The sequence below is a fragment of the Mustelus asterias genome, chromosome 11 (assembly GCF_964213995.1).
Source record: "Mustelus asterias chromosome 11, sMusAst1.hap1.1, whole genome shotgun sequence".
Classification (NCBI taxonomy): Eukaryota; Metazoa; Chordata; class Chondrichthyes; order Carcharhiniformes; family Triakidae; genus Mustelus; species Mustelus asterias.
Genome location: NC_135811.1, coordinates 69,133,461 through 69,146,936, shown reverse-complemented (window position 1 = coordinate 69,146,936; position 13,476 = coordinate 69,133,461). Strand labels below are relative to the sequence as shown.

The 13,476-nt window shown below is 43.8% G+C and overlaps 1 protein-coding gene across 3 annotated transcripts in view; it reads left to right on the top strand.

Annotated features, from left to right (window-relative positions):
* Window positions 1-13,476, top strand: part of cdc27 (cell division cycle 27) — a 136,407-nt gene that overhangs the window by 109,570 nt on the left and 13,361 nt on the right. For all 3 annotated transcript variants that reach the window (XM_078223705.1, XM_078223706.1, XM_078223704.1), the window contains 3 exons: window positions 6,526-6,698; window positions 7,356-7,508; window positions 11,115-11,323. In XM_078223705.1, coding sequence (XP_078079831.1) covers window positions 6,526-6,698; window positions 7,356-7,508; window positions 11,115-11,323 — 535 coding nt within the window. The remainder of the gene's footprint in view (window positions 1-6,525; window positions 6,699-7,355; window positions 7,509-11,114; window positions 11,324-13,476) is intronic.

Genomic DNA, 13,476 nt, shown 5'->3' with positions numbered 1-13,476 from the left:
GGGTGACTGTGTGGAGTTTGCATGTTCTCCCTGGTTTTCTCCGTGTGCTCCCGTTTCCTCCCACGCTGCAAAGATGTGCAGGTTACGTTGATTAACCATGCCCTTGTCCAAAGATGTGTGGGTATATGGGGATAGGGCCTGGGTGGGATGCTTCATTGGAGAGTTGGCGCAGACTCGATGGACTGAGGGCTTCTTTGATATCTGTGATTTCTAAGATGGAGCCTGGCATAGTTGATTCTGAGGCTAGTATCATGAATTTTAAAGGAGACTACGATGGTAGGAGATGCAAGTTAGCTATGATAGATTGGGGAATATTGCTTAAATGAGGCACGGGTTGACAATGATAGATTAGGAAACGCTACTTCAAGGGATGATGGTGGATAGATAAAAGCAAGTATTGAAAGAGTGCATGGGTGAACTGCAACAATTGTTTATTCTTGTCTGGCACAAAAGTTAGATGGGAAAGGTGGCCAAACCTTGGCCTACAAGGGAAATTAAAGATAATATTAGATCCAAGGAAAGAGGCATGCAAATTGGCCAGGAGAAACAACATCTGGGGATTGGGAGCAATTTAGAATTCAGCAAAGGAGGTCAAAGGGATTAATTAAGAAAGGGAAACTAGAGAACGAGAGTAAGCTTGCCACGAACATAAAAGCTGACTGTAAAACTTTCTCTAGTTTTGTGAAGAGAAAAAGATTGAAGACAAATGTAGTCCCTTAAAATCAGAAACAAGGAAATTAAAAATGAGGACAAAGAAATGTCTGCCCAACTAAATATATATTTTCAGAACATAGAACATAGAAAAGCTACAGCACAAACAGGCCCTTCGGCCCACAAGTTGCGCTGAACATGTCCCTACCTACTAGGCTTACCTATAACCCTCTATCTTACTAACTTCCATGAACTTATCCAAAAGTCTCTTAAAAGACCCTATCGAATCCGCCTCCACCACCACTACCGACAACCGATTCCATGCACCCACCACCCTCTGAGTGAAAAACTTACCCCAAACATCTCCTCTGTACCTACTCCCCAGCACCCTAAACCTGTGACCTCTTGCGGCAACCATTTCAGCCTTGGGTAAAAGCCTCTGAGAATCCATTCTATCAATACCCCTCAACATCTTATACACCTCTATCAGGTCACCTCTCATCCTTCGCCTCTCCAAGGAGAAAAGAGCTAGCTCTCTCAACCTATCCTCATGAGGCATGCCACCTAATCCAGGCAACATCCTTGTAAATTTCCTCTGCACCCTTTCTATGGCTTCCACATTTGTTCTGTTTTCACAAAGGAGGGCACAAATTACACCAGAAATGATGGGAAACACAGGGTGAGAGGGAAGAACTGAAGGAAATCAGTATTTAGTAGAGAAATAATATTGCGGAAATTGATGGGATTAAAGGCGGATACATCCCCAGGGCCTAATAATCGACATCCCAGACTCTTTAAGGAAGTGGCTCTACAAATAGAGCATCTTCCAACATTCTGTGCAATCAGGAATGGTTCCTAGGAGGGTAGCTAATGTAACCCCACTATTTAAAAAGGGAGGGAGAGCGAAAACAAGCAATTATAGACCAGTCAGCCTGATGTCTTTAGTAGGGAAAATTCTCGAATCCATTTCCAAAGATTTTATACACTTGGAAAACAGTGACAAGATTGGACAGAGTCAGCATGGATTTACGAAAGAAAAATCATGCTTGAGAAATCTACTGGAATTCTTTGAGGATGTAACTAGTAGACCTGAGAGGGAGCCAGTGGATGAGGTTTATTTGGACTTTCAGAAGGCTTTTAATAAAGTTCCACATAAGAGATTTGCCGTGTAAAATTAAATCACATGAGATTGGGGGTAGTGTTTTGAGATGGATAGAAAACTAGTTGGCAGACAGGAAAGAAAGAGTAGGAATAAAAGGTCTTTTTTCCGATTGGCAGGCAGTGAATAGTGGGGTACCACAAGGATCAGTGCTGGGACCCCAGCTATTCAGTATATATATTAATGAGGGAACTAAATGTAATATTTCCAGATTTCAGATGAGACAAAGCTGGATGGGCGGGTGACCTGTGAGAGGGATGTAGAGATGCTCGAGTGTGATTTGAACAAGCTGAGTGAGTGGGCAGATATAGTATAATGTAGATCAATGTAAGGTAGCAAAAGCAGAAAGGCAGATTATTATCTGTGGCTAATTGAGAGTGGAATGTGCAACGAGACTCGGGTGTACTTGTACACCAGTTACTGAAGCATGCAGATGCAGCAAGCAGTAAAAAAGGCAAATGGTATGTTGGCCTTCATAGTGAGTGGATTCAAATGTGAGAGGATTCAAATACAAGAGCAGCAATTATGCAGGGCCTTAGTGAGGCTGCAACTGGAATATTGTGTGCAGTTTTTATCGTCTTTTCGGAGGAAGGATGTTCTTGCCAGGGAGGGAGTGCAGTGAAGGTTTCACAATCCTGAACTGCAGGATTAATGTATAAGGAGAGATTGAGTTGGTTAGGATTATATTCACTGCGGTTCAGAAGGACTAGACAGGGTAGATGCAGGAAGGATGTTCCCAATGGCGGGGGAGTGCAGAATCAGGGGTCATTGTCTGAAGATATGGGGTAAACCATTTGGGACTGAGATGAAGAGAGATTTCTTAACCCAGAGAGTGGTAAGACTCTGGAACCTGCTATTACAGAAAGCAATTGAGGTGAAAACATTGCATGTTTTCAAGGAGTTAGGCATAGCTCTTGGGGCAAATGGGATCAAATAATATGGAGAGAAGGTGGGATCAGGCTATTGAGTTGGATGATCAGCCATGATCATAAATGAAAGGTGGAGGGGGCTCGAAGGGCCCAGTGGCCTACTTCCTATTTTCTATGTTTCTCGTGACTGCTCTTGACATCCACGCAGCATTTCACTGTATGGCATCAAGGAACCCAAGCAAAACTGGAGTCAATGGGAATCGAGGGAAAACTGGTTGAAGTCATGCCTGGCACAGAGGTTGCTTGTGGTTATGTAAACATAGAATTAGAAGCAGGAGTATGCCGCTCAGCCCCTCAAGCATGCTCCTCCATTTAATAAGATGGAGGTCAATTTTCTCAGTTTCAGGACATCACTACAGCAGTTCCTCAGCAAAGTTTCTAGGCCTTCACCTTCCAAACCCATGACCACTACCAACTAGAAGGACAAGGGCAGCAGACACCTGGGAACACCACCATCTGGAAGTGCCCCTGCAAGTCACTCACCATCCTGACCTCACCATACATTGGAAACGTATCACCATTCCTTCACTGTCATGAGGTTAAAATGTTGGAACCCCCCCCCACCCTAACATCACTGTGGGTGTGCCTACACCACATGGACTTGCAGTGGTTCAAGAAGGCAGCCCACCACCATCTTCTGTAGGGCAATTGGATATGAGCAATAAATGCTGGCCAGCCAGCGATGCCCTCATCCTGTAAATTCATGAAAAAATCTATTGCTTTGCCAGTTTTGCTCCTGCTTCCCTGCACAGTGAGCCAACTGTGCTTTGTGGATGAGACCCTGGCTGTACTCCCGATGAAACCATGACTCTTGGTACTCAGAATAGAATTCTGCTTGGAGACTGAGATACGCTGGGGAATTCTGCATTATCTGCTTCGATCTCCTTGACTGCCTGGCAGTTGCCTGTTCCCTATTCCTTCTCCTTTTTAGACTTGCTGGTTTTAGTGCATTCCCATTGTTGATTGGCGTCTGCTCTGCCGCTGTTAATTGCACTGTTTCTGCTGTGTTACTTCCTATTCCTCTTGAATATGTTCTTACCAGCATGTTAAATCTCCACTTCTGTCCTTGTCTGAGTCATAATCACTGCCTTTTCAAATCACCTGTCCATTTAGCTTACCGACCTTGATTGTCTCACACTGAATATTAACATGTGGACTGCAAGCCTGCCATGGTTTATCTTGTGTTTCCCCCCCCCCCCCCTTTGAATCTTTCCTCTTTCGGGACGACTTGTTAGAATCCTTTTTGTTTCCCAATCCTTTATGTACCTGTTTTTTTGTACTTGTGCTGTGTTTTGGTGTCCCCCCTCCCTGCCAATTTATTTTATATCCTGTTACACAGCTGAAGTTAATTTTTTTATTTATTCACTTAATGTGGATTTCACTGATGATGCAATTATTGCCCCCTAGAAGGTTTAAGTTTATTTATTAGTGTCACAAGTGGGATTACATTCACACTGCAATGAAATCATAGAAATCATAGAAACCCTACAGTGTAGAAAGAGGCCATTCGGCCCATCGAGTCTACACCGACCACAATCCCACCCAGGCCCTACCCCCATATCCTGACGAAGTTACTGTGAAAATCTCCTAGTCGCCACACTCCGGCGCCTGTTCGGGTACACTGAGGGAGAATTTAGCATGGCCAATGCACCAAATCAGCAGATCTCTCAGACTGGGAGGAAACTGGAGCACCCAAAGGAAACCCACACAGGCACTGGGAGAACATGCGGACTCTTCACAGACAGTGACCCAAGCTAGCAATCGAACCCATGTCCCTGACACTGTGAGGTAGCAATGTTAACCGCTGTGCCACCCAATGTGTGAGTGGCTAGGTTAACTGTTTCAGGGGGTAGTTCAGGGTCAACCACCTTGCTGTGTCTCTGGGGTCATATAGTAGGCCAGACGAAGTAAGGCCAGCAATTTCCTTCCCTCTGCTAGCTTCACGGCTACTATTATTCATATTCTCTGTTTGTTCCAGATTTATTTAATTAACTGAATTTTAATTCCGTAGCTGCTGTGGAGGGATTTGAATTCAAGTCTCCAGTCCAGTAACGTAACCACTAACTTCTCTCTCAATTCCTCTTAAAATTGTCACTGATTTGATTGCATTATTCTGTGATTTTTAGTAATTAGCTCTAACATGTGTCTTGAGTTCAGTGACTCCCAAGTATTCATCTGGTTGTCCTTCAGCACAAACAATTCTTAGTAAATCTGTATCAAACTTCATTTATGTTGCTGATTTCTTCATGTTGCTTGCTAATGCTTTCCTAAATTGATTTGTGATTTTTTTTTTCTAATTTTCTTGCTGCATACTGTTCCCTTCCATCCCTATTTCACCGTGTGCCTGCAGCTTTGTGTAATGCAACCTATGTACTTCTGCCGACAGTGCACTGCGCAAGCTTTAATTCATGGAGAATATAATGCCTCAACCTGAGCTGCACAGGTGACTTTTGTCTGAGTGAAAGTCTGCAGATAAAGTATTGCTTTACCCTTGGCTCAGCTAAATCATCCGGCTCGGATCAAGCTCCTTGTGGGTTTCATGCAATGCTGCACTGAGATGTCACATGTGTACGTTGTTCAGGATCTGACATCAAAGACAACTACAAATTTGTAAAAAGTATATCTAATGAGACTGTTTTAAAGCCAATTAATGCTTATGACGTGAAAGGTTTTGTTCTGTTTCAATAAATGTAGGAGTTACCTGAACTCTGAAAGCTAAGCACCTTCTGAAATGAGAAGTCTGGCAGTGTGTAAATACCAATCCCGCAAGAGTGTATGACCAATGTAAAATTGGGAAATCGTGCCTTTGTGGCTGGCCGAATGGTGGGAGTTAACGTGGGATTGAATGGAATAAAAGTGAATCATAGAATGTTTATGTAAAAGAAGAAAGAAGTCTCACAACACCAGGTTAAAGTCCAACAGGTTTATTTGGTAGCAAAAGCCACTAGCTTTCAAAGCACTGCTCCTTCATCAGGTGAGTGGGATTTCAGTTCACAAACAGGGCATATAAAGACACAAACTCAATTTACAAAATAATGGTTGGAATGCGAGTCTTTACAGGTAATCAAGTCTTAAAGGTACAGACAATGTGAGTGGAGAGAGGGTTAAGCACAAGTTAAAGAAATGTGTATTGTCTCCAACCAGGTCTGAAATCCCACTCACCTGATGAAGGAGCAGCGCTCCGAAAGTTAGTGGCTTGTGCTACCAAATAAACCTGTTGGACTTGAACCTGGTGTTGTGAGGCTTCTTACTGTGTTTACCCCAGTCCAATGCCGGCATCTCCACATTATGTAAAAGAAACCTAGTGCTTGCTCTGTAATTAGAATCCTTACAGTGCAGAAGGAGGCCATTGCCTGCACCGACAATAGCATCCAGGCTGTACCCGTAACTCCATGTATTTGCCCTGCTATTTCCCCTGACACTAAGAGGCAATTTAGCATGACCAATCACCCTAACTCTTTGGAGTGTTGGAGGAAACCGGAGCACCCGGAGAAAATCCATGCAGGCACAGGGAGAACGTGCAAACTCCACACAGTCAGTCACCCAAGACTGGAATTGAACCCGGGTCCCTAGCACTAAGGCAGCAAATGCTAACCACTGTGCCATAGTGTTCTGTCTAGCATCACAAATGTTACTAATGTTCTCATTGAAGTAATCCCGAAGGGCTCATTTCCTTCTCTGCTTAATGCAGTGATGGTGTGCAAGTTTCTGTCCTGTTTATCTTGGGTGGTGTTCCATGTCATCTAACAACGAATCTTCCATTGTTGCTGTTTTTTTGATTGCCAGATGGACTGATGAACCTGCTGCGTGAAATGGGGAAAGGTTATTTGGCACTCTGCTCTTATAACTGCAAAGAAGCAATTGGTATCCTGAGCCAGCTTCCTTCACATCACTACAATACCGGCTGGGTACTCTGTCAGATAGGAAGAGCACATTTTGAGCTCGCTGAGTATATGCAGGTAAGTGGATGGCTGAATTGACAAAAGCATGTTTGAAAGTTGTCCGTGTGAAGTTTGAATAATACTACTTCCATGAAGCTGGTATAGATCCGAAAAACCGATTGAGTCACAGAAGGCTGCTCGGTCTGCATCTTCCCAGACCAGAAATTTTCAAGTAAAAATGATTTAAATCACTTCTCTGCCTTTTGGCTAAGAGCAAGTGTTAGATCAAACCCAAGATAGGGTGCAGTGTCTTATCTTGGCAGCTTGGATCTTGTTTCTCTCACTTGTGGGAACCTTGAATTGGATTTAATTTGAATTGTTTTTCGAGGAAACAAGGAGATGGATTAGGACCTTTCCCCATACACACTGCACATTCCCCCCCCACCCCCACCCACCCACCGTCCCCAACCTCTGATCAGTCTTCTGGTCTATGCTGGAGATGGGCATTCTGCTTTCAATTCAGTTGGAAACATTTAGCTCAAATAGTTGTCAGGAGGGATGCGGTCTGTGTATCCAGTTGTCCTCTTTCCCGCCTTTGCTCCCACAGGTCTGCATCTTCTGCCTTCCTCTCCTGAAGGTACTTGGCACTAACCTTTGCTAGTGTAAGGTTTCATGGACGGCCTAGTAATCTACTCCAACTCCATTCTGCATTGGAAACATTTTCTCTTATTCTAGGCAGAGAGGATATTTTCAGAGGTGAGGCGTATTGAGAGCTACCGAGTTGAGGGTATGGAGATCTACTCCACCACATTGTGGCACCTACAGAAGGATGTGACTCTCTCTCTCCTCTCCAAGGATTTGACTGAGATGGATAGAAATACACCAGAGGTGAGTTGTCGTTTGATTTCTTTGTGGGGGACTCCATTGAGGTTGTATTCCAGATGAACTTGATGGAACAGTTGATTCAGGGGAGGAGGCGGATTAGTAGGGAAGGTTGAAATTGGGGAATTCAGTGTCAGAATGTTATTTGCAGATCCTGTTACCCTTTGCAGCCTTGGTCACCACTCTTGCTAGTGGGCAGCTTCCTCCTGGATAGTGAGACCTATATTCATGCTGTCATTGCTAGAAACTGAATTTCAGGAAAGCAGATGACACCGCTTGAACTTCTGATGAGAGAAACTTTGTCCTGGGAGAAAACAGCCAGAGTGAAACATTTTTATAAACTCAAAAAAATGATAGGAATGGTAGAGCAATTAGTCACTACAGCACGGAAGGAGACCATTTGGCCATTCAAGCCTGCTGGCTCTCTGTATAGCAATCGAGATAGTCACATTCCTCCTGGTCTATCCATGTAGCCCCACAATTTCAGTGCCCATCCAGCTTCCTTTAGAAATGAGTAATCATCTCCATTTTTTCCACCACCCTCATGAGCAAGAATGTCCAATTGATTACCACTTGTTGCATAGAGAAAGTATGTCCTTCCTCACAGATGGCCTGCAGCTCTTCACCAGAACCTTCAATCTGTGTGTTGCCTTGCGTCATCAGTTAATGGGGATAACTTTTCTTTGTCTACCTTACCCTGTCATAAAATTGTACACCTCTTACCAAATCTCTCCTCAGTCTCCTTTGCTTCTAGGAGAACAGCAAAATTCTCCAACCAAACCTTGTGGGTAAAATCTTCATTACTGGAACCATTCTAGTGACACTCCTCTGTAGCCCCGGCTTTATTAATAGAGTACAAACACAAGCAAGTTTTATGTTAAACCTGTGTAACTGTAAAACGCACTGGTTCAGCTTCAGCTGGAGCATTATCTCCAGCACTGGGTGTCCCACTTTTAGAAGGATGTGAAGGCATTAATATGTATGCAGAAAAAGACTCATGCAGGAAAGAAACTAGCAAGCAGAAGGGCCTCAAAAGGAGCAATTTCCAAGTCCCACTTGCTAGTGAATATGGAAATAGATGATGGAGCAGTTAAATGTTTGGCTGGAGAAATGGTGCAAGAGGGAGGGCTTTAGATTCCAGGGACAATGAGACCAGTTTTAGTGAGGTCAGACCGATGCAGGCCTGGCAGTTTCTGAACAGAGCAGGTATCAATGTCCTTGGGAGTGTGGTTTGCTGCTGCTATTGTGGAGGATTTAAACTACCTTGACAGGGGATGGGAACCAAGGTGTAACAGAGGAGAAATATGGTACACAAAGAATTGGGAGAAACAGTTAGCACTGGAATAAGAAATAAGTTATTAGATGGGACCAGAGTAAAAGTGAATGCAGTAAGATCTAAATTTGGTTCATGAAGCGTATGGTAAATCAGGTCAGTGAGCTGCAGGTGCAGTTGGCCCAGATGGAATATGTCATAACATTGATGCAGATCGGCTCAAGAAAGGGTGCAAGGTTAAGCCCTACATTACAGGCCAGTCAGTTTAACACCAGCGGTGGGAAAGCTTTTAGAAACTATAATCTGGGATAAAGTTAACAGTCACTTGGGCAAATGTAGATTAATTCAAGAAAATCAACACCAATTTGTTAAAGGCAAATAATGTTTATTGGTTGAATTGTTTGATGAGGTAACAAGTATATGTTGATATGTGAGTAATGGGATTGATCTATACATGGTCTCCAAAGGGCTGTGATAAAGTGCCGCACAACAAACCTGTCAGCAACACCAAACCCATGGAATAAGAGAGACAGTGAAGAGAAACATTTGCAGGGCTATGGGAAAAGATAGGGGAGTTGGACTAGCTGAGTTCTTGCAGTAAACCGTCTGACGCAATGGCCCTAGTTGCACCTTTTGTGGCGTAAGCATTCTATGATTCGATAATGTAAGAAGGAAATTTGGTCGTGTGGAAATCTGTGAATAGGATTGTTGTGACTTGAAGAGGACATCAGTGGATCTGACAATTGAAGGCAGAATAGAAGGAATGGGAGGTGATGCATTTTGAAATGAAGAATAGAAACAGGTCTTGTGCCCTGCAAAGCTTGAAAAGGAGCAGAGCCACCAGGGGAACTGAGCTTTTCTCATTGGAACAAAAACAACTAAAAGATCCAGAAATATTCTAATTTGAGAAGTTCTTCAGTTGGCAGACCTCATACATTGAAGCATGAGGCATTAATTGATACGTGAGGCAGCAACTAGAGAGGAATAATTCAGAGTCTGAAGGAATTTAGTTTTCTGTGTAGATGGGTGTTTGAAAATGGGGCGTCCCATTAAATACTGAAGAAAGCAGAATCCATTACTGCCTCTAAAGGAACAATCTTGAAAAAAGATAAAAGACATGGAGTAACAGGAAGCTTGTGCAGGTGAAGTGGGCTTTGTAGCCTTCTCCTGCATTGTAAAATTCTTTGTGCACCTGCTGTTCCTGACCGATTGAGATAAGTTACCCGAGTCCCACTGTTTCCTTAATTACCTGCTTGTTTCAAATACACCACTGATTGACATGTTGGAAAGCTTTTCACTGTTTATATTTTCCACCATCTCCGGCCTTGTTTCTGGTCCAGTTCTTCAGCCTTAGCCTCTGTCCATCTCTGATCTACTCATTGATTTACTGATGGGCAACAATTGTTGAGTGGTTCTAGTTTCTTTCACTATTCATTTGGTGCAAACCTGGTTTACAGAGAGTTTTGCCACTGAATTTCCAGGGTAGTCTCTAAATTTAGTCTATAGCAATCAAGCACTATCATAGATAAAGCCGTTTACTTCAATTTATAGACCTGTCAATTTATCCCAGATGAGTTGGTGTATCAGATAATGAAACATTTGGTCTTTGAGACACTTCTTATTTGAGTTCCTGATCTCTTCCCTCATGCCCACAGTATTCCAACTTCACCTGTTTACATTTTTTGATAAATCAAGTCTACACCTTTTATTATTTCCATTTCTTCTTTATTTATTCTCTCCAATCTTGTAAATTTACTCAAGTCCACATCTAGTATCTGAACTACTTGCTCTCTTGAACACGTAACTTCAAATCAAATTTTACCTTCCGTCTCTCCTGTGTTCATAGCCCAAACCCCTCTTTCTTTCTCTGCCTCAATTGTTCCTTTTATCCTTGGTGCGCTCTATTCACCATTCATCACTGACTAATGTACCCATTTGAGGTCGGCTCAGGTGAAACCAGTTGTCCAGGTCAATATTTAGTATCACCTCCAATTCTGACACCAGTATGTGAATCCGTCAGATGCTCAAAATCTAGATTGTTCCTTTTGTAATTGATATATGATAACATGATCCTTTGAGCTCAACAAGTCTGCTTGGTTGTCCAACATATGTTTAGACATAGCCCTACCATGAGGATAAGCCAAACAGTCCGAGGTGTGAAAGATTTCATCGTATATTAAATATTGTAGACTAGTATTAAACACAAGCCAAGTTAGTTTGATGCTTAAAACCATGCTTCTGCTGTGAGCAAGTTTTGTACCCTGCACTTGTGGTTGGCAACACTGTGTGGAATGGATGCTGCCTGTGCAGTTGTACTGAATTATTTTTTTCCCTCACAGGCTTGGTGTGCAGCAGGGAACTGCTTCAGCTTGCAGCGAGAGCATGATATAGCAATCAAGTTCTTTCAGAGAGCCATTCAAGTGGATCCAAACTTTGCTTATGCATACACTCTCCTTGGTCACGAGTTTGTGTTAACGGAAGAGCTGGACAAAGCTTTGGCCTGTTTCAGAAATGCAATCCACGTAAACTCTCAACACTATAATGCCTGGTAAGCAGAGGTTGTTGACGTTCAGGAGTGGCTTTGTAAAGTGCTAGTTTTGGCAGCTCTGAGATTCCACTGAGTGTGGTAATGCTGACCTCTGCCGACTAGAAGAAGCACGACCTTTGAGTCTGGATGAACTCCGGTAACTTGTGCTGAATGTATAGTTCGGTTTAATTAATTCTGGAATTAAGTTCTAATGATGACTACGAAACTATTTTCGATTGTCATAAAAACCTAACTGGTTCACTAATGTCCCTTAAGGGAAGGAAACCTGCCATCCTTACCTGGTCTGGCCTACGTGTGACTCCAGACCCACAGCAATGTGGTTGACCCTCTTAAATACTCTCTCAAATGGCCTCGGAAGCCAGTTAGTTGTAGCCAAATGCTAATGAAACCAGATGGACCACCCGCCTCAACCCAGGCACTGGAAATGCCAGTGTCAAACCCCATCCTGTCGACCCTGCAAAGTCCTAACTAACATCTGGGGACTAGTCAAACAACAGCCTGACATAGTCACATTCACGGAATCATAACTTACAGATAACACACCAGACATCACATCACCATTCCTGGATATGTCCTGTCCTACTGGCAGGACAGGCCCAGCAGTTGGGAGAGAGTTATTTGGGAGTCCTCAATATCAACTCTGGACCCATGAAGTCTCATGGCACCAGGCTAAACATGAGCAAGGAAACCTCGTGCTGATTACCATGTACCATTCCCTCTCAGTTAATGAACCAGGCCACAGCAGGAGTACCGTGTGCAGTTCTGGTCTCCACATTATAATTTTCAAAGTTTGTTTATTAGTGTCACAAGTAGGCTTACATTAACGCTGCAATGAAGTTACTGTGAAAATGCCACATCCTGGCGCCTGTTTGGGTATACTGAGGGAGAATTTAGCATGACCAACACACGTAACTAGCACATCTTTCAGACTGTGGGAGGAAACTGGAGCATCTGGAGGCAACCCACGTAGACACGGGGAGAACGTGCAAACTCCACACAGACAGTGACCAAGCCGGGTCCCTGGTGCTGTGAAGCAGCAGTCCTAACCACTGTGCCACCGAACCGCCCCAGGATATGATTGCACTCGAGTGAGTACAAAGGAGATTGACCAGGATGTTGCCTCGGCTGGAGCATTTCAGCTATGAAGAGAGGCTGGTTAGGTTAGGGTTGTTTGCTTTAGAGCAGAGAAGGCTGATGGGGGCGGGGTGGGGGTGGGCGCAGGGGCACCTGATTGAGGTGTACAAAATTATAAGAGTAAATAGGAAGACATTTTTCCTCTTAGTAGAGGGTCTATAACCAAGGGCATAGATTTAAGGTAAGGGGCAGAAGATAGAGGGGATTTGAGGAAAGACTACTTCACCCAGAGGGTGGTGGGTATCTACAACTCTGTTGGAAAGGCTGGTAGAGGCAGGAAACCTTGCAACATCTTATAAACATTTAGATGAGCACTTGAAACACCATAGAATACAAGGCTATGGACCAAGTGCTGAAAAATGGGATGAGATTAAATAGACTGGTGCTTGATGGCCGGCGCAGAAGGGCTTCTTTCCGTGCTGTAAAAGTCTATGCCTCCTCTATGTTGAACACCACCTGGAGAAAGCACTGAAGGTGACGAGGGTGCAGAATGTACTCTGGATGGTGAACTTCAATGTCGATCAACAAGAGTGGCTTGTAGTGCCATCACAGACCGAGCTGGCTGAGTCCCAAAGGACTTAACTGCTCGACTGGGACTGCGACAGGTGGTGAGGGAACCACCGAGGGAAAAATATACTTGACCTCATCCTCACCAATCTGCCTGCTGCAAATATATCTGTCCATGTGAGTATCAGTAAGGGTGACTACTGCATAGTCCTTGTGGAGACAAAATCCCAACTTTACATTGAGGATACCCCACATCATGTTATGTGGCAATATCACCATGCTAAATGGGATAAACACCAAACTGACCTCGCAACTCAACTGGACATCCATGAGCAGTGAGCCCTCAGCAGTTGAATTGTACTTGGCCAAAATCTGCCCCGGCACATATCTCACTTTACCAATACCACCCTCCCTAACAACACAGTGGGTGTACCTACATCCCAGGGACTGCAGCTATTCAAAAGACAGCTCACCACCATCTTCTCAAGGGCAACTAGGGATGGGCCAGTGAT